Source organism: Neopsephotus bourkii, unplaced genomic scaffold (assembly GCF_033783945.1).
Source record: "Neopsephotus bourkii isolate Nb327-2 ecotype Australia unplaced genomic scaffold, CSIRO-AGI_Nbou_v1 NB_1388, whole genome shotgun sequence".
Lineage (NCBI taxonomy): Eukaryota > Metazoa > Chordata > Aves > Psittaciformes > Psittacidae > Neopsephotus > Neopsephotus bourkii.
Genome location: NW_026901866.1, coordinates 5,452,833 through 5,475,142, shown reverse-complemented (window position 1 = coordinate 5,475,142; position 22,310 = coordinate 5,452,833). Strand labels below are relative to the sequence as shown.

The following is a 22,310-nucleotide window of genomic DNA, read 5'->3' as shown; positions in this document are numbered from 1 at the left end:
TATCTCCTGTAACTTCAGATTTTAAAACAGAAAATCAATTTAGCCTTTCAGGTTAAAAACTGCATATGAGAATTCACATTCTTAAGAAGCAAATTCCCTCTTCCACCCAAACCTACAACAGCTGTATCCTGAAAAAAACAAAAATAGAGCTCATAGTTTCGTAAGATTTCCTATACCGCAATCAATTCTTCTCATTCTGCAACTTTGTAATTAAACATCTATCTAATGTAAACTTTAAAAATCTTCAGATGCATTAAAATATGCATCCCCAAGAGCTGCCTTCACCAAGCAATATAATAAAGATGATGACAATAGGGACAGTGCATCTTCATATTGCCAGGCTTCAAAGACACGGTTAATAACATTTTATCTATTAGCACTTCTGATAGCTACATTCAGACATTCCAGTATATGTAATAACATTTTAAGTACAAAAATCATGACCAAAAGGTTTCAGTTAGGAATTTAAACCAATCAATCACTGAGTGATGACTTGGGTCCACAAACTGTCGTAATATTAATTTACCCTACTTTGCATACATACATTGATGATTAATTAAGTCTGTTCATTATATAATTACTAAACTATCTGAAAAATGTATGACAGTGTTACCACAGTAACCTTTAAGTTACATATATGATTCATGAAATTAATATTACTTCAAATTTAAATTGTGATGATGCAATTTTATTGCATTAAACATCCAGCCTTTTGCAAAGGACACACAAAATTTTGTCAGTTATTTCATAAGACAATGCATTTCCAATGAAATAGTTCTTTTAAAACTTTAAAAACAAAGTTTAGAATCTGCCTATGCAACACAAGATGATCAAGTTGAATCTGTAATTTAAAGCTCTGACCAGAAATAACACCCAATCCCAGAGTATGAACAAGCTTTTTTGTAAACTTTTCAATTACTAGACTCTTAGACATTTCTGAAGAACAACATTATGTACCTCTGCAGCCAAGCCTGCAAAAAATCTGTCACAGAGGAGGGAAGATTACATTAGGAGCCACTGACATTAGAGGTGAAATCACAGCTCAATGCAGTTAGTGGCTAACTACTCATTTTTTCTAGCAAAGCAATGATTTCATCTAGAGAATGATACAGAATTTGTCATTTTCCATACTATTTATTGTTCTACCCCAGATATCCTGCACAGGGGGCAGGGCAAGTAGAAGTGACATGTGTCTTTGTTGTGGTTTTACTTTGAAAGTGAAGGAAAAATGTATTTGTTTTTCATGTGAAAACTGTTTCTTGCTCCTTCCATATTCACATAAAACACTGGCAATTGCAATGTTCTTAAAATTTGAATAAATGGGCCTTATATTTGGGACTTTCAGAAACACCACCTCAAAGCATGAACAGAAAGGTAACTACTGAAAAAAAAATCTCAGGTTTTCTTCTGCTGAGATTCATATGCATTAAATAGCCAGATTGCCGTATATACAGATCACAGGAGTCAATTACATTGAATTTAAAGAGGCTGACTATGCTTTCACAACACACACATACTCATGCCAAATTTTGTAATAGGATTGGTTAAAATTCATATTGACAATAGAAACAAGAATGCATATATTCACTATCCTAACACCTTCCTTTTCTCCCCCTCTTTCTCCTCTTCTTTTACCAATTTTGTCTTTAATTTTCATTACTTGTACAATATAATTTTATACATTCTAAGTTCATATTTCAGAATGCTGACCTGTAAGCATTTTTGCAGTTTATTTAGGTGTTCCATTTTATTAACAGCATGAACTTTTCAGGATATAATTCATGTCCAGTTGAAGCTTTTCATAAAATCAGAAGACATTTTTTCCTCTCAAAAAGTGATATTTTTGCGGATTGTGTATATTTAGAAAAAGAAATTGAAGAATTGAAGCTCTAAATTGCATTAAGGTTATACACCTATCTAAAAACTGCAAAATTTCTAAAATCTCCAACAGAAAAATTACAGTGATCAGTCTATATAATACAGCCAAAATGTATTTTCAATTTTTAAAAACATTTTAAGTTTCTTCTTGACTTGAGAAACACATTAGTAGAACTGCTTGGTAAAAGTAGCAATAATAAACTGACAGAGCTGATAATATCAAGATGTTTGTGTCACAATGAGTTAAAAGATTCTATTAAAGCCTCTAAAGAACTGAGAGACCATATAAACATGAGTGTGATAGGAAGGACAAAAAAGATATCATGCATCTTTTGCTGAGGTAACAATGAAAACCTTTTACTCTCTCTGAGACTATGCCTGATATGTTCTTATAGAGAATTTGATGAGGTCAATGGAATTTGTATTGTCCTGTAACATCACATTTAACTACTAGCCTGTAAAGCATCACGACTGTGATTGTTAGCTATTTGAAATACTGCAAAATCTCACTCTGTCTTCAGACTTAAGAGTTAAACATTACCATGATTTAGATCAAACACACTTGAATACAAATAAAAATCCCTAGACCCCTCTCAAATGACAGCATTAGTGTTTCACTATGAATGTAAATAATACAATCTTCTAATACTACCATTATGGGGGCTAGGAAAAGAACAAAACCAGTACTTGTAATGTAGGATGGTAAACACAAAGACTTGTTACCTGCAGACCATATCTCTCAAAGGAAGGATATGATTACCTTCAAACTCTGGCTATGGACTGTATGGTTTTGGTAGAACATTTTTCTTGCTACTCTTGCACTTTCTATGCCTAGCATAACCTCCAGACTCATAAATTTATTAACCAACAGGTTGCAGTTCAGTATCTAGTAGTTTGGATATGCAGATAAGAGTTGCTCCAAATTCACCAACAACTAGAACATTAAACCATCCCCTTAAGAAAGGCACACAGTTTAATTATTTTTTGTGAACTGTTACTTGACTGGGCTTTTCATGCATCTGAACCACCACATTTCTATGACTTCAATTAAAAAATCCAGTATCCATACCTGGGTTCCACAGGTACAAATGGAGGCCCACTGCTTCTGAAAGGCTTCAGTCAGAAAGTGGGGGTGTCACTGCTAGATATTTGAGATCTGGGGATTTTGTTTTAGACTTGCATGTCTTATAGAAGATTTTCAGAACTCTTCTACAGCTTTCCATGGGAGTACCCAAGGGCTTTGAGCTCAGGCTCTCTACATCGTATTTAGAAACTCTAAGTGCAGCCTCAGTGAGTACATCTACCTTACTGATTCAATGCATTGCCACAGGTCTTGCTAAATGCAGATCTGCCTTGCATTTATGGGTAGAATCTTGCAGTATGAACTTGAGAACATCACAATTGTGCTTGAAAAGGTGTTACTCTGCTTAAGCATTCCCTTTAGAGATGTGGGTGTCAGATCCTCTAGCAGCTAAATTATTATGAGCATGTGGTGTGCATTCAGAAACTGAAAGTGGTGGAAACTTCAATGCTGGTAAAGGCACAACAAGGAAATATGGACCTAGAATCATAATGGATCTCTCAAAGTTACACTTGGGTCCTCCCTCTTTCATGGTGCATAACTCAGTAACATATGGGGATGACAGGCAATATCCACTTTCCGCCAGGTATGTCTCACAGATATTCAAATGAATGACAATCCCTGTACCCAACAATTTATTCTATGTATCCCATAACTAGATAATCATCAACACCTCTAAACAGAGCTTTTCACTCATTATCCTTCTCACCCTTCTTTCTTAATTATTATGGTCAACATGATCATTTCATCTATTAAGAACACCTATTGCCCCACATGAGTCTCCATTTGGAGTCCTCTCTGGAGCTCCTCCTATCCCCCATGTTCAAATACAGCTAATTCATTCTTCAGGGTATCTTTATTTCCTACTTTCTCATTTCATCTACAGAGGAGATGCCCTTAAAAGTGCTCATTTCCTCCCTGTATTGCAGCAAAGTACCTTTCTATGAGCTTGATCAGTGCAGTCTGCACTGCTCATTTCCATCCAAACCAATTTTGAAAAAAAAATTGTGTGACTATTTAAGTACATAACTTCTTTCTTTGTGCTTGCAAAGTGGAAGACCCATTACAGAGGAAGGCCTATATGCTTTTCACGGTTCTATCGTCTCTCTCCATTCTCTAGAAAGCTGTCAAATCCAACTCTGAATTGGCAAACCACCTTTACCATTTATCCCCGATTGCCTCTCAAGGTTAGAAATAATTCTCAAAAAGCATTAACAAAAGCAATCTGTTATTTTCCTCTAAATCTCTCATCTGTCAAAACACACGAAAAACTTACCAGGCTGCTGATGTACTCAGATCAGTGAATATTATGCTGACCAATATCATCTTATTGCCTCTTTGCACTGCACTGTAAACATGTTGACTCTTGTATTATACTTGAACGTTAAACTCCGTAGGAAAAGTATCTCTTGTTCTGTTCTATAGCAATTTCTAACACATTTCATTAGGACTTCTAGGGGTAGTTTCAATACACATAGTGAACACCAAGATGATAGAGCAGGGAAATAGTTCATTCCAAAGCCACTTCATGTAACAGAACATCTCTGAACATGAAATATAAAAGCGATGTTGAGATTTTACTCTTAATTCATACTGCTTACAGGAAAGAATTTATTTTTAAAAAGCATATTCATATAACAAAAATGACTATATCATCAAATTGAAGAACAATGATAGAATGAAGAACAATAACAACTGTTCTGAATTTTTTTCCTTCATTCTGGATAGCGACTAATCGGCTTCAAAACCAGCAACAAAACCATAACAAAACAAAAATCCTAAAATACAATCTCACAGATATCTTTACAATGCATTTTTAATTTAAAGCAATTAGAGATTTGTCAAGTCCTTCACATCTTGTAAGTATTTATGTTTCTTCTTGTATAAGGGCAATTCTTTTTGTTATCATAAATAGGTATAAAACTATGCTTAAATACTTCTTATTTTCTGTAACCTTTGATAACCAATAACACAATTACAGTGTTTGTGTAGTATGTAAAACAAAATTCTGTATTTAAAAAATCAGTGTTAAACAATAGTAGGAAAAAGATTTTTTTAAATCATGTTATAAAGGCTTTTTTTCTTTTCATAATTATTTCTATTTCTTTTTCTGCAGACTTGCTCTTTAAGAAACTGGATTACCTAGAACTAAGAATAATATCTGAAGGTAGAGTTTCTTTACCTCAAGAAAAGCATCAAAAACTCAGTTGAATTACCCCATCCATTAACTATAGGAAAAAAGAAAAGGTGCAAGACATAAAAACCATGAGTATGTGAGGAAATATGTCAAGAGATACACATGGATAACATATTTGTACCTCTATTTAACTCTACTTGTTAAAAAATACTTGGAAACATTTATATTGAACGTCTGAAATTTAATCTTGGTATGATGCAAGTTTGCCCTAGTTAAAAGGTGGGGTATATGATGACGTGCAAAAGGTAGCAGGATTGCTGCCTGCATTTTTTTCCATGAAAATAGCAGACAGGACATCAATTTACCTTACAAAATCACTCATTAATTGGATGAAGTTCAGTTAAATTCTATGAAAACTTAGATAATGAATACTGTCCCACACTAAACTTCAGCAGATAGAGATTTCCCTAGAATCACAATATAAAGGAGGGAAAGCAGTAAATTTGACTCCTATTCTCCTTTCTAACAAACTTCTTTATTAATACTGACGAGTTCTTCTTTTTTTTTTTTTTTTTTTTTTTACTGATTTCAGGACATGGAACAGAAATTGGGACCTTTAGCTCCCACTAAAGTTTTCTTTCAATTTTTCAGTTTGTCAGCAGATTTCATAGTCTTCTGGGATAAAGCAATTATGTGGCACTAATATTCAGGTTATACATTGATATGTAAAAACAAATGCTATTTCCTTATTAAAAGCTGAACATTCAACTTGGCATTCACATGCAATGGAAAATGTCAGCAATTCAATCCTAGTTTTAAATTATATTATATTTATATTATATATTTTCATTCTGATACAAACAACATATAATGAGATTTACACAGTAAAGTTTTGGTAACTACGGTTTGAAAGAAATAAATATATAGTATGCATACAAGAAATACGAGAAATGTTTATATATTGTCTACTATCCCAAGTTATATTTATGGCATTTGCTTTTCTGAAAAGCTCTTTTAATAAAATATAGAACAGCATTTCTGGAAAAGAGCAGCTTGAAATGGTACAAACATTTCAAAAAATAAGAAACTTTGTAATCCTCATGTGTGTGTTTCATATAGAAACATTTACAGACATTATCAAGACATATGTGCAGTAGCTGTTTTATGTTCTGCTGATCAAACTTTCCAGGTTTCCAATCAGCATCAGATTAATTTATGCTCACATTTCCTGAATCACAGGCACTTCTGAGTCACTAAAATTCTTTGCAAAAAAAAAAAAACCAGAAAAAGTCAATTTTAACTAGTTTTATATTTTTGCTATTTGCCTTTTCTAATGTAACTGCTCATTCCTTAAGTCATGCAAAACAAAAAGGAAAAAAAAAAAAAAAGGCCAGCCTTTCTAGAAAATGTCTTAACCTGGTTAAAATAATCCTCTATGGCTTTGGTTCACAGAACCTTTATTAGTTTTCTGAGCTTCATAGTGGGACAAACTATTTCATGCATGAAGGGATCAGCATTCCTTCTTCTAATCACTGTCATTGTACAAAGCTTTCTGAACATCTCCTATGGATAACACACGCTATCTTAATTAACCCTCAATTAATAACTTTATACTTGCATTTTAATTCTGCCACTTCTATATACTGTCACTGTTGTTTCTTGAGGATGATTCTGAAGCCTTAACTGAGTATATTGTGATTATAGTATTTTTCCACCACCAATACATTCTTACACTCAAAGTGTCCAGGCAGCAGTTTCCAGTGAACAAATGCAATGGCTTAATACAGTGAGTTATTCTCTTATAGCGCCCTTGTCTGCTGTGACAGCCCTGTAACCATGTTTTGGTTACAAGATGTTACACTTTTTCCATGTGCTTTGATAAGCAATGTGGTAACTGCCACTCTTTACATAAAAAAGTATCAGGAATCTCTGTTAGTATCAGCCAAAACTTTAATACTTCAAAGCTCTTTCTTTCTACTCCGAGTTTGCTGGTGCACTATGTTACAGTCTTCTGAACGTAATACATGTGGACTCGAAGAAAGAAACTTAGAAGCCAACAGTTTTTGCTTAAAATTATTAATATTTGAATTCATTTGCTAACTCATCTGTCTTAGACAAAAATCACTTATACCTTTCTAAACTATTTCCTGCCCCTACTCTGATGATGCTAAGGGGAATGGTAAAAGAACACAGACTGACACCACACTGATTGTTCTCACCTGCAAAGGAAAATAAAAGTAGTATCACCTGAAGATTCTCACAGGATGAAAGGCTTGCTGAGAGAAAGAAATGACAAAACTACATTTAGCTTTTAAAAAGCTTCCCCTTATTCCTATTCAATCAGCTCTTAATCTTCCAGGAGTATCTAATAAAATTTACATATTGTACAGCTGACAAACAGCAACAACCACTGTTTCCCAGAATACAGGTCGGTAGCACCAGAAATGTAAGTAGAGTCTGCTATGCATTTCACCAGGATAAGTGTGTACATCAGAATTTGTCTCTCACAATTTGTAAATGAATAGCAGTTTTCCAATATATATAATTGGAAAGACAAACAAAAAGGTTCATTTTATATATATATATAAAACATACCTTTATGTAACATATAAAATATACATATATATATGTATATTTATATATATACACATATATAAAACTGGCATACAAAAGGTTTGTTTTCCTTAACTATATTCTACAAACCACTTAGATACAGTCCAAGCACAGATGAAAAACACAGGCTCAGGTTACAGACAATAGCACAGTGCATCTACAACAGTAAAGCATGCATGTGACAAGCTTTTATTTAATAAAGATACATGAAAACCAATTAAAAATTTTTAGCAAAAGGCAAGCTGCATGGCCGATGGAGACCTGAGTAGTGTGCTGCAAACTGTATAGGAAAGACAAAAAAGGTGTTCACCAGTGTCTGGTAGCTAAGTTTGTGAAGAAAGCCTAAAAAGCCATAGAAAACATAGGTAAGAATCTCTGCATGTCATCAAATAAACAGTGGTACTTTTCTAATTATTGAAAGTGGACTTTGACAAAAAGTACAGTCTGTCTGGAAATGAATACACGAATGGCTCACACAAGTAACAGAACTTAGGTATGGAAAGGAAGGACTTCAAAAAGAAGATACTGCTTATACAGCCCCTAAAGTAATCACTCTGAAGAAAACTTATGGGTGAGTGGAAAATCTGAGAGCAACAAAAAAGCATGAAAAGAATTGCTATATATCACCACAAAAGCTGTCAGGGAAATAACAGGCTGCAAAACAGAAAACCTAATTTTAAGTTGGTATGGTTGTGAACTAGAAAGAAATAGAATTTTGGGATTGCAATACAGTTTCAGTAAGGTACAGCTTGTGTTCAAAGATCAGTTGCTCATAAGAATAGGGACGGCGCAAGAGTTAATACTGTGGATGGCTTCTCCCTGACAAAATGGAAGCACTATGGGGGCAGCTTTCAGGAGAGATATAATAAAGAAAAGCTTTGAGCAAGTATGGCCTGCATACTTCCTAGATTGTTTAAAGGTACTGTGCAAAGTCACATTAAAAATTATTGAGAAAGAAAAACTAAAATTAGCATAGGTGACTACAGATTTAAAGATTATTATTCTGACATTGGTAAATACAAACACATAAGTAATTTTTGTCATCTGGCTTGCCTTAATCAAAAGCTAAAATTCATTTATAACACTGTACACAAATGCCATGTTTATATCAATATCATAGGCAGCTTGCATGAAAAAGTATACATTAAAATGAAGAACAGCAATTCATGTAATGGTCAAAGATAACCAATAACAAAATCAAACTCCAGTTGTCAAACATAATTTACTATGTATATTTCTTCTCTTCTCTGATAAAACAGTGATTATTAGAACTAAAGTGATATGAGTGTTTATGACTTCTTATTAAAAACCCTGACTTAAAGCAGTGTTCATTTAAGCTTAAGGTTAAAGAAAATCATGTAGAGATCTCTGTGCGATGGCCTAGTGACTTTATATCCTCTTGTCAAACCTCAGCAGTTTTATTTGTAGTGATACATGCTGGAGAAGGTTGGAGGTTAAAGTTGATAGGACGGCCAACAGGAAAGCCAACCAACTTCTTTCAAAAGATTACAACCTTTAACATATTACGATCTGCTGGCAGTTACTGACTTTAATCATTACTGCTAACTTTGTACGTCTACAGTTGTATACTCTTCTGTGAGCTGATCCCCAAACTTCAGATCAACAAGACTTATAAAACCACCCTCTTACTACTTTCCTTCCATTATTTTTTCATATTCTTACTGTTTAAGCTCTTAAATTATTTTTTTATATTAGATTGGTGCTTAGTACTTACTAGTTTTTAGAAGAACATTAACAGGTAGAGAGCTTTTTTCTCTCATTTTTACAGCCTAATTTTCTATCTCACCCCAAATATTGAATAAACTATTTCCTTATTCAGGAAATCTGACAGTAAATGTAATAGCAGCACAGTCTACTGGACTAAAGCTCTTCAGATTTCCCTTCCACTTATTTCAACATTGAGTCCTCTGTGACTTAAAAAAAAAAAAAAAAGCTGATAAAAATAATGATAAATAAAATCACGCAAACACTGAATAACTGTGGTAAAACTGGACCTCTAGATATTGTCTAGTTCTGCTCAAAGTAGGGTGAACTGAAGATAAACGCTCCAGGCTTTGTCTAGTTGGGTTTTGAATATCTCCAATGATGAAGACTTCACACTCTCTCCAGACGGCCTCCTCCAGGGTTTGACAAGAACAAGAAAGTAAGACAGATTTTCATAAATTTCAATAAATTTTCCTATATTTCAGTTTGTGTCCACTGCCTCTTGTCCTCTCACTGGGCGTCACTGAAAAGAGATGGGCTTCATATTACTTATTCCCTCCCATAAGGTATGTATATTGGTAAGCTACCACCTGATCCTGCTCTTCTCCCCACTAAACAGTTGGAGCTCTTTCAGCCTCTCCTCATGTGAAAGATACTCCAATCCCTTCATTGTGTTTGTGGCCCTTCACTGGATTTGCTGCAAGTTACTGTCTCAGTACAATTGTAGATCTTATGCTGTATCTGATCACTTAACCTAAAGGACCAAGTCATTACACAGGTCAAAACTAGTACTGACGGCTGCTTTATTCTTACCTGCATGGAGGACAGCACAAATTTTCGCACTGACTTCAAACAGAACTAGACCACTGGTATATAGACCGATTCTAAGCAATAAATAATAATGCATATTTACTGTATACACCCATAATAGCCACACAATATAAAATCCAATGATTTTTTCTGTTTTTCAGTTATATGCCTTTGATAGCATCTAGACAATAAACAACTTTTCTCACACTACATCAAAACAGTTAATTTATAAGTGTACAGAAACCAGTCTACAGTTACCCAGTACTGCAACTATAAAGTTTTGCTTTTTAAAATTAGTAACTGCTTTAGAAACTCTACACATAATATTGCTGCTCCACAAGAACAACATAGCAATCTATTATACTTAACTTCAGTATTTTATACAAAGGTAAATACACATCCGTGTCATACTTATTTTCAAGTATTGGACTTACAAGTTTCTCTTGCTCATCCACTCCTCTGAAACCCCAGAGATGAACACTTGGCAAAGAGTCTGCATTCCACATCTCATACCATTTAGCTGTTGCTACAATTTTAATTATGGAAAACTCAATGGGCTCTAATAAAACCTGACTAGGTAATTAATACTCTAAAACATATACTGGGAGCTACTGAAAGGAGTGTTCTACCCAAATTCCCCCATGTCATAGAAAAGACTCATGCAGCAAAGTGTATTTCTCCACATGTAATACAATATCCCATGATGCTAAACAGCCTTTTTTTGTGTGTTTTTCATCCTATCTGCAATTAAATAATTTTAATATATTTCATTGTTTAAAAGTCATTTTTTTCTGTTTCTCTCAGTTCAGACACATTCACTCATGTGTATAACAGCAAAACCAGGGAGAGAATATTATAGTAGAGATATAAGAAATATTTTTATCAACAGCAAAGCACTATTTTAAAGTATTTTACTGATATACTCAAAAGGAACTATGATAACATTACATTATTATGTTTAAATTTCACATTTTAGTTATGTCTATGTAATTCAGACATACATCCGTAGACTCATATACACACACATATATATATTCTGAGATAAGATCTACCACTGTGATGCAGATGTTTTCCTGAGACTTACACATGAACAGGAATCTTCCACCATGCCAATTCCACAGCCTCAGCCTCATTTTGTGGTATGTTCAAGTCAGGGAGAGGGTAGATGCTAAGGAGACCAAAGCTCTTACTGCTATCACATCCTATTGGTCTTGTGACAACTAAAAATTAATAAAGAAAATAATCTACAAGCAAGGGTATTAATTTTCAGAGGCCCACATGATGATTTTACAGAGAAGGGCTAAAAAAGCACAAGACACAAAAGACAGTATGGTATGCTTTTACAACTGGGAAAGTCTTTTCCATAACAGTGAGAAAACAGACTGTTCTTTCTGAACTTGTTCCCCTGGACATTTTGCAGAGAAGCATGATTTGACTGGTACTTTGACATGATTGGTATTTGTCTTAGAATCCTATCCTTTATCTCCTTAACACAAGCCAAAAAACATCTGGAACTTTATGTTGTTTTCATAATGTTTTATGCCAAAGCACAGACAGTACTCCTGGATTCTTTTTCTCTTCCTTGACACACCATAAATGGTGATAAGAAAAATCAAAGTTATGAGAAGATCTGTGCTTAGGTTTACACTTCTTCTGTAAGAATAGAGATTATTTTATAACAGAGTGTATTCATATATCTGCATCTGTAGCCTCTTTTACCTTGAGTTTTAAGAAAACACCCTTATCAGTTTTAAGTCTGACCTTGCAAAGTTTTGATGCAGTATCAGGCTTTTACAGTTAGTGAATTTTAAATATGGAAGCAACAAGTAATTTGCTTGGCAGTACAAAAGAGATCAAAGGTGGAACAGAGATTCAAAGCTAAATTTATAGCCATTACAGCTTACCCTGTCCATTGTCCAGAGGCAAATGCATGAGAATCAGCCACTAAGAATCATAACGCATACCAGTGTAAATGAACACCATTATTCTATTGTGGTCGTCTATTTGCATCATTAAATCCTCAGCTTGTACTGAGGCTGGACATGCTAACTGTTGGTTGCAGTTGGGGTAGTTCTGGGTCCTCAAGTTTCAGGAAGCCCAGCAACAAAGAAAATAGTGAGGCTTTTTTATGTAGAACAGTGTCACGTGCTTGTACATTTTAGCTATTAAGATTAGCTATCTTTCTCATACAGTCATTGCCCAGTGCATGATACAGAGGTTATGCTATTCATTTGTGCTGCAGTTCAAGGCATGTGTGCAAGCAGAAAAGAAACACTATTTTTCTTAAGAGAAATCACCAAATCCACTAACAGGGATAATTTTCTATTTCTATGATCAGTCAGTGACAAAGTGAACACTGATATGAATTAATAATCCAAACACAATTTACTAGAGGATACAGCAAAGACTCTAAATATTTAAGTCATATTTTCATTCTGAATATGTTTTATAATGTACTTGGGCCAGCAACTACAACTACAAATCTGACAGTTTTAGCATTTGTGGAAAATGCACTTTGGTGAATTTGATTTATCTGTAAAAAAACCTCGCTACACAAAGACAACTTGGATGCAGATTCATTTGGTATTTGCTACGACAAACCAATTGGTAAATGTAGTTCATGTGTGTGCACCACTTCCTCACAAAAGCAATTTCCTTATAAAAACTTCCACACAAAAAGGGTAAGCAAGGGAGCAAAACCACTGTATAAAGACAGCAGTCAATTTTGTTTGTAAACCACTGTTTGCCACATGCAGGTTAAGTTGTCCCTAATTTGCCAGAAGTCATATAACTCAGTAGTGCAGAACAAGTGTCTAAGTAAACTTTTCAACACACCACACAACCAAAAACATTACTAGAAAATGCAATTTCTGATTTCATGAGAAAAAAACAGAAATTGGAAACATACTGTGAAATGTATTTTCACAGTAAGTAAGATGATGAGTAGGAGCCTAGTGACCCTACCAAACAGGCAAATGAACATCTGCCAAGATGTCAGTTATATTGTTCTGTGGTGATGTAACAACATAATTTTACAATAAGAAGTTAGATGTTCACCTTATTAAAAAGAAAAAAAGAACAACAAAACACCCCCCCCCAAAAACCAAAGCAACAGCAATAATTCCTTGTTAAAAGCATAACAAAGTAAAAAAACCCCAAACAGATAAAATCACTCTGCTAAGAAAACCTAAAATATGCTCTGATATGCTATCCATATATGTGTATTAAAAGCTAAAAGACACACATTAAAAGCTAAAGCTACATAACAAAATAAAGCTATCACTGCTGTGTGGACTGCAGAATATTTTTACAGCTATTCTTCATCATCCTTGGAAACATACATTACTCTTAATACAGTAAAATCCTGAAATTTTATAACATTTTGGATTTCTTTGAAATGAAAAGTCCATTTTATTGTTTTTTGATTAAATCTATTTCCCTGAAAGGTCTTTAAAGGCTCTACAAACTACCCTGCATTTTATTATTGCTGACAGTTATCTAAACCACGCTTGAATGCCCTCTTTATCCTTTAGTGAACAATTGAAAGATCATATGCTAAAAAGACTTGCACTTTCTCTTCTCCTAGCCCTATAATTAAGGCATTTTAATACATTTCTTCATAGTCATTAAGAGAGCACAATGTTAAAAATTAATGAAATGAGACAATTTTGAGTTTAACAACCATAAATACATACAACATAAATTTGTCTCAATTGTAGATATGAAAAAAGCCTTCTTGAAATCACATGATGAGATTACTGAATTGTCAAGATTTTGCTTTTGCTGTCTAAGGGTATTTAAATGATGTATGGTAGCCTGACAGTACTACAGTGTTGTTACATACCCTACAAGAGACGTAAACATTTCTTTCAAACATTCAAATTCCATTGGTTTTAGTATGCTTTTGTTTACCTTATATGCATACCTATAAAAAGCAGTATTGCTGGATAATGCTGAAATGGGGGAGGAAAGAGAAGAGAGGAAGCAAACCAAGGACATATGAAGGGAAAAATGATCAGTCAGTTGTAAAAAATCTGACGCATAATGTAAAATATCACTGCAATAACACCTACTTACAGCAGTACTTTAATAATCCTTAAAATGGAATAAACGAGATTTTCTTAATTTGGATTTTTTCTTAAGAAAGAGAACTTACTATATTAATGTATCACACATTTTTGCAACAGGCATGTTAATAAGTGTGGGTTTTTTACACCATGAAAGGAATTCACTGTTTCCTAGCATGTCCTCAGAGCTTCCACATACACCAATTAAATATAGGGCACATCTATGCTGTAGTCACATTATTACTGAGTATTTGCAAAAGGTATTACTAATGAGCAAATTATACAGCATTATCTCAAAACTAAGTTAAGTTTTTCAAGGTATAAGTGCTTTATGCTTTTGCAACTAAATGTTGACACAGCCCAGCCTAAAGCGAGATTACAGATTTTTTTTTTCCGTAAAACAGACAAAAAAATAAGTTACTCTCTGAAAGATTTTTTAGGATTGTCAGACTGTTATATTATAAACAACCTTATTAGTCCTCTATAATTACAACAGGTACCTCTGGACAAGATCAAGCAGACATGACAAATGCCTCTGACTTCTTTTTAAATTGAACCTGGAAGGTCATCACTGAACAAACAAAATGCTATACAACCAGGGCCATAAATTGTGAGAGCTAACAAAAAGGTAAGGTTTTCTGATATTAAAAATTAAAATTATTCTGTTCAGGCTAATTTCTGTTTTTTTTTTTTCATTTTCTGTATAAAATGAAGAAATAAAAAAAGATAAGTAAAAAAAAAGGTAAGTAGCTAAAGAAATCCTTACAAACTTCATTATTACACTTCTTTCAAGCTGAACCTGTATTTTACTGCAATGACTTTAGAGTAGTTGGTTTCTCTTACAAATATGTTCTTAAAGGTATTCCCTAATTAGGATTTACCCATGTTTGTTATGTTTTTTTTTCAGCATTATGATAGAACTGTGGACAGTCTAAAAAAACCCACAAACCATCTCGAATCTATGTGATTTCCTTCCTGTTATTCTCAAATCAAACCAGTAAAAGCATAACACACTACTGTGCATTTTTCCTAACATTTTTATTTTGTGTTAGGATTATTTAACAGTACTGGTAGTTTTAGATTAAATTTAATTCATAGGGAGATAAACAGTAACTTAGGTGACTGGAACTGGAAACCAGTTGATGGATCTCATGTTTAATTCTCCTATTTCAGTTTGAAGAGGAAATGTAAGGATTGAATTAGAAAGCTGCAAACTCTTGATAAGAATTAGTGGTATAAAACAAAATAAAATGAAACCTTCAGTTATTTTCCTTACAGTTAGACTGTATGAAATTGTAAATCAGCAACAGATTTGGATAGCACTCAAATCAACAGCTTTACCTAATAAAAGCTCTAACAGAGCACTAAGCATACCATTTGAAACAAATATGAAATAAATATGAAATATGAATGACTTTGAAAAGAACCATGTGAGAAACAAAACTGTAAAATCACCAAAATTCAAGAAGAGGAAATTTGAACTGAAATGTATGATGGTCAATTAAGTACCTATTTTGACAATTCTAAGTGGTCAAGTTTTTAAAGTATGACACAGAAATCTTAACCTATCTATATATGAGTGATAAATGAGGCATTTTGTGTCATTACATTCCCATAAATCACTTTCTTTAACTGCTGATGGCTTTTATCAGGTCTAACCTTTTCAAGCTTCTATCAGAGTGCTAACATTTTCAACTTTGACACATACGCAGTTTACAAATTCTGCAGCTGATTAACTCTGGACAGAAGCTCACTGCCATCATTGTCTTCTTCAAGTTGGGTTACAGCTTCAGTGTCTCAAAAACTCACATGCATCCTTCATATGCCAGAAAATCTCAATTTACTGGGCTTTGTTGGAAAGGATGTGAGGTATTTCTCCTTTTGAAACAAATACATGAGAATATACTTTCGAAATTACTCTTCTACAGAGAGCCTGAAATATGGGTACCTTTCACTACTTTAAAATCAAGTAAAGACTTCATTCCAAATAAAGAGATAAAATAATGTGCTAATTATGTGATCAGTTTTATATGACTTCAAAACTTGATTACATGAAATATGTTGTGGTCAAAGTCTCTGAGGTAAAGAACAATAAAAAGGTGGAAAAAGCCCTAAATAGAGCAGACTATTATATATATAGTATTACAAAATATTGTAATTATAAGCTGATCGTGGGTCTTTAAATAATTTTGTGGGACCCTCTGCTAAATCTCTCTCTAAAATATTTTGTAAGTTTCAAAGATTATAAATTGGAATATCGTGAAATTGTAAATTTCAAAGATTCAGTTTCACCATTACAGCACTTAGAACACAAAATTATTTTTATCATGAAAAACTCAGGACACAATAAATGCAACAGCTGCAAAGAAATACAGGGAATGATGTTTTATCATGTGTAAGTGAACCCAAAGATAGGAACTAAAATTTAAATTACATATTTGCATGACACACTCAATTTTTGTGATAGTTGATAAAATGCCATCTAGGTCTCTGTCTTTAGAACATTTTAAATTACTGTACTATTTCAACAATGGGAAGCCAGCAACACGGTAGTTATTTCTGCCTTAGTAGGATCAAGACATAGTAAAAATGGTAGTAAAGCTTTAGTCTAAACACCAGCATTTTCACTATTTTTTAACTTTAAAAACTTGCAGAATATAATTTAATCAAGATGTATTCCATCCATTGAAACAAGCAGTGAAACATTCACAGAAATGTATTTACAAGATGCAATTGATCCAGACACTGAAACAAAGCTCGAGTTTAAAGAGATACTGTCTTTAATAAGATTAGTCAGATTGAAAAAAATTTCATGTTGGTTGTATGCCCACTGGAAGCCTGGTACTTCAGATGGTATTAGTTTTTATAAGAGCTAACTAGACATCAGACCTAAATAATGAAACCTGAAGAGACAGGCTTGGACCATGCAAATAAGAATGTCCACAGAGGCTCTTCTGCAGCTGATTGTTGCTGATAAACAACACATCTTAGAAAAAAGGACAAATTTTTTCAGCATCACAGCTAAACCAGCTTTAAGGCCTATCCATAAAAAAATTAAGAAGTTCTTTATTTCACTAATAATGTCACACATCAGAGAAGCCATGCAGTTACACTCTGACAATTCAGATGTAAATCTTCGAATGTGTGTAAGTATTCATGACAAAAGCATATTTATCATTTAAAACAAAAGGACATGATTTCTTGATGTTCATACCAGACTAGTGATGGATGAGAGCGTGCTAATCAAATGACAAACCAGAAGGAACGCAGATGCTTGCTATTTTGATTAAGAGCGGGAAATGAAGAGCTCTTTCCTAAATTAAGATATAAACATTCTAAAATCATACACACAAATACATACGTAAATTTGTATAAGACACTGTATATGCATAGGAGCTCAGTGTGTTCTCAAGTAGACATGCTACAAATACTAGCTAGAATAACTGCAAATTTTCTTAAGATCAGAAGAAGCCATATATAGTAAAGAAAATCAGACACTGGCTTTGATAAATTCCAGTTAATTGCTTACAAACTTATATATTCAGAAGCTTTTTATCTTTCTTATATTAAAACTCCCCAATTAATGAAAGCGAATAATTTAACCCTTCTTATTTGTTTTCTAATGCCTTAGTCCTAGGTTTAAATTATGCATATGTGAAATTACACTTATGTAATTTAAGATTGCATAAAATCAATGTAAGCATTATAGAAAACAAAAATATAGACTGCTTATGTGGAATGAAATATTACAAGTGTGGAACTTCCAAACCAAATTTTTATTGCTAGCTTTTATATTGTTATTACTCAAGTAATTTTATTTCAGTGTCTTGCTTTACATGTATCCAAACTGTATCAAACTAATTATGCATGTTTAACAAGAACTCCTAAACATCAAGGACTTTTCTCACTAAGCATAAGTCACAACCGCTGTCAGTGAGCCAGCTAAACCTGTTAGATTTGTAGATCAGTATGCAGTGGCAAGGTCCAATGAGGCACAATGATACTTTCACAAAGTACTTGTCAAATCATGGTAACATCCAACTCCTGGAAATCCATCTTTGGCTTCCTCCTTTAAGCAGGTAGTAACTATAAACTAACTATACTGATACTTTATATATATATATATATATATATATACACTATATATATCAATATATATCTCTCTATATATTCATATTGATATATATATTGATAAAGTAACTATATTGATACTTTTCCATTAATATTCCGCAACAAGTGAACAACTTTTTGATATCCTCAAGGAAGCATCCTGATCAATCTAGTTCTGACCAGAGAAAGAAAAGCCACTTGATAAATTGGAGAACCATTCATAAAATGCACTTGTTTGTATCTTGCTGTAATTATGAAGTGGACAAAAGAAGTACTAAAAAATTAAAATATACTGTAATTCAGAGTAATTGTATTTTAAAAAAAATGAGCCCCCCGCCCCCCCCCCCCCTTCAGTTTTCAAGAATTTACAAGAAGGAACATTTTATAATCTATAGAAAAGCATGTAATCAAACATAAATGGTAAAACTGAGGGGGGGGGGGAATATTTGAATTGAAAATACTCTTACTGCAAAAATATTTTAATTACTATTAAAATAATTTTTACCTGATCCTTTGAGCAGAAATGCATTCAAAGCCTAGAAGTGTATGATGTCTGTCTGAAGTGTAGTGTTTAAAAAAGAAAAACTACCAACACCATAAATCGTTTTGCTTTTCTACTCATAAGCCCTAGAAAGACACATCTGATGATGTGTTCAATGCAGCTCATCCAAACACCCTGAATGCTTCTGTTATGCAATATTAATTTCCTTGGAAAGCAAATTCTTGTGCTTTGGAAACACAAATCCATATTGCACAATCACCCAGAAAAAACAAGATGTGGGCAATTTCAATACATACTTTTCAGCCTCATCTTTAATCAAGAAAAACTGCTCTCACAGAGATGTGAATGGTAACTTTGGACTCCACAGTGGCACTGTATTTCTTTTTTCCCTCAGCCAAGATTTCCTAGACACAAGGAATTTCGGCAACTGTGTGTAAATATGACTGCTGTCCATTAACTGGCTTCTGAATCTACTCATACCTCACATTTCAATTAGATTCTGCGCTAACATAGCAGTCTCATGTTTTTACATGCTTTATTTACTGTGTCTTATCTGTAATAAGCTATTGACATTGTTTACCTTCTTCCTATAATAGTACAAACAGTTTTATATTCTATATGTAGTAGTTTATCATTTAATATATTAAAGGATGTTTAAGACGCAACTAAATTCCTCCATCTCTTGGACCCTTTTTTGAAAAATTTACTGGGTGCCCAATATATATAATATTCAATAGCATGTGAGAATAATTTTTATGCAACTCTGATAGTTAGAAAGATAGATAACTCAATTATTAGATCATCTATCAAAATATTCAGATGTATAAGAGGCTACTAAAAAGATTGATGACTGAGAAAGTCCACTGATTCTCTAGCCATCATATTCACACATTTGGCTAGACAACATTTTTCGCTGCCTTCACAAGCAAGCTTCATTACCCATCACTCCACTGAAAAGAGTTTATTATGAGGCTGCCATCTTGGCAAGACTATTATTTAGATGATAAATGTTGGGGGAAAAAGTGTGTCTAGATTTCTTTTTTTTTAAGATGAGCTTTTTGACAGATAAAACAATCAGCATCTACATTTCTAATTAACTTAAATTTGGCATATACAAACACAGGTCAGTAAAGCTATGATATGCTACTAGATTATCTTCTGTCTGAATCTTGTCCTTAATTTGCAAAATGTAAATTAACTAATTAGAAGAAAAGCAGCATTATTTGTGACAAAATGCTTCTTTTACTTCTTTACTTTGTGACATTTATGATCAACTGTAGTCCTTCATTCTAACTTTCAAGAGGTGCATAATTATGCTCATACTAATTTATTAGGCTTTTAGTGTTTTAAACCAAATGAAAACTTCAGATTTCTCAAGGCAAGGAACAAAACACACTGCAACATGAAGCTAAATTACATACTTGCTGGTTTCACTTCATTCGCAATATGCTGTTTCCACGCACATTGCATGAATATTTGTATGAAGGTACCACTTTCAGTATTCAAATACCTGACTCAAAGAAAAATCTGTATTAGTATTCTTAAAATTTTCTCAAAATATCTGTCTTTTCAGTGCATAATGCCTAGTAATAGTAATATGCTTTGTTCATTAGTACTAAGAGTTAAATTCCACTTCATACTCCTACTACCCTCCTCAATTGTCATTTGAAATGGATTAGACTAGCAAATATAGAATTACATGAAGGAAGGGGGAGTTGGTCATTCTTGAGTTTCAGCCCAGCAACTTGATCTTGTTAAATGAAAAATATATGAAATCATAGTTTACAGGAAGGGATTCTTTTTGTTTTGATTTGGTTTGTTTTTAACTGTTACTAGACAGATAAAGACTCAACACTTAAGAATTACATTGAAAATGTCAGATGTAAATGTCAATTAAAAATTACAAGGAATTCTGAAAGGTAAGGTCTGTGGGGGGTTAACATTCTTTGACATAGTGGAGTGTCTGCAACCAGGCCTTTGGCAAGCATAGCAGGATCTATGCTGTCAGCTCTTATTGTACATAAACTTAGATGCTTGTCTAATCTGAATGAGAAATAACAGGAAAATTGGAGCTGAAGCCTTGCAGTAATGTGGATGGAAGCTGAAAATGCTCTATCTGCACTACACGAGTCTCTTGTGACATGGTAATATTTAAGACAGTACAGAAAAATATAACAAAAAATAATTAAATGCTATGTAGCGCTTCATTTACTACTTCTAAAGTTGAGAATGCCACAATCTAGTAGTGAAAGAGGCTTAAGTAATAGAATTAAATTATAATGAAAATCACAATTTCATGTCCATATTAAATACAGTATCTAAGGAGAACAAAGCATGAAAATATATACTTAATTAGTATCAATCATTCAAATGTAAATGCCAATATGAATACAGCATGGTCTTTTTTTATTTTGCTTTGACAAAAATTAGTTTTGATACAAAATAATACAACCTGTGGTGCTCAGCCAAATAATTAACATTGCAAGGTATAAGTGTGGTCTCAATGGACAAACTCTTCATGCTCTGTTATTCACTCATGTTGTTAAAAAGGGGATGATGGGTAAAATCTAAAATCATTACTATTGAGCTAAATTAAAAAAAAAAAGTTTAATAAACTACATGTTCATTTTTATAGTGTTCATGTATCTAAATAAAGATAACAATAATTCATGTCAAATGCTGTTGAAAAGCTAAATGTATCTAGAACATTTGTGAAAAGCAGAGGTATGCCCATATATGTGTGTGTGTGTGTGTATGAATGTGTTAAGAGTGTGCACATGTATCTGTTTTAACTTGCAGAAGAACACAGAATTTTATCATCTTCACACAGTAAACTACCAAATCAGTAAGCTAGCAGAAATCAGCACTATTCACTGCTTTTGATTCTCTTGCCTATAAACAAATGTATCTTACTCATTACTACTAAGGTCAGCAAGTTGCCATGGCAAATTTTTAAAAAGTGAATTATTTTTGAAGAAACTTATCTGTCTATAGTCCTAAGTGGCAAAAATAAACATAAACTCTCTCTTCTACTTACATCTATTTTTGTTTAAGATTAATTTACTAATTCAAGTGGGGCCAGGAGGAAGAGGAAAATGGAGTAGAGCAAAACCTAGCATGTGTGAGAATCTGCAGGCATTAGATAGCTAAACAAACTCTAAGTCCCTCAGTGTTACAGTAAGGTCAAAACCTTTCAGCATTGCATCAGCATGTCAAAATATGTCAACAAACCATCATACTGCAAGAAGAACAATGACCTTTCAGTTCTTTATCTACTGCCAATGAAGCTTTGGATACCGGGTATGCATGAACAGTTTTCCAAACCACTTGACAAATGCAACTCCCAAGGTTTCCTCCAAGTCAAGTCGTTATACCACTGACTTTCAA

At 33.4% G+C, this 22,310-nt stretch overlaps 1 protein-coding gene and 1 long non-coding RNA gene across 11 annotated transcripts in view; one reads left to right on the top strand and one right to left on the bottom strand.

Annotated features, from left to right (window-relative positions):
* Window positions 1-22,310, bottom strand: part of CDIN1 (CDAN1 interacting nuclease 1) — a 125,393-nt gene that overhangs the window by 34,102 nt on the left and 68,981 nt on the right. The window contains exon 12 of one of the 9 annotated variants that reach the window (XM_061367675.1): window positions 7,316-7,372. The exons of the other annotated variants lie outside the window; for them this stretch is intronic. Within the exon in view, the coding sequence (XP_061223659.1) occupies window positions 7,354-7,372 (19 nt within the window). The 3' untranslated portion in view covers window positions 7,316-7,353. The remainder of the gene's footprint in view (window positions 1-7,315; window positions 7,373-22,310) is intronic. 9 annotated transcript variants of the gene reach the window in all.
* Window positions 1-22,310, top strand: part of LOC133219974 (uncharacterized) — a 63,529-nt gene that overhangs the window by 11,325 nt on the left and 29,894 nt on the right. Inside the window, exons 2-3 of one of the 2 annotated variants that reach the window (XR_009727595.1) lie at window positions 5,076-5,206; window positions 14,808-14,939. This is a non-coding gene — a long non-coding RNA (uncharacterized LOC133219974). Of the gene's footprint in view, window positions 1-5,075; window positions 5,207-14,807; window positions 16,281-22,310 lie in introns of those variants that run through there. The other variant, XR_009727594.1, reaches the window with a different exon arrangement.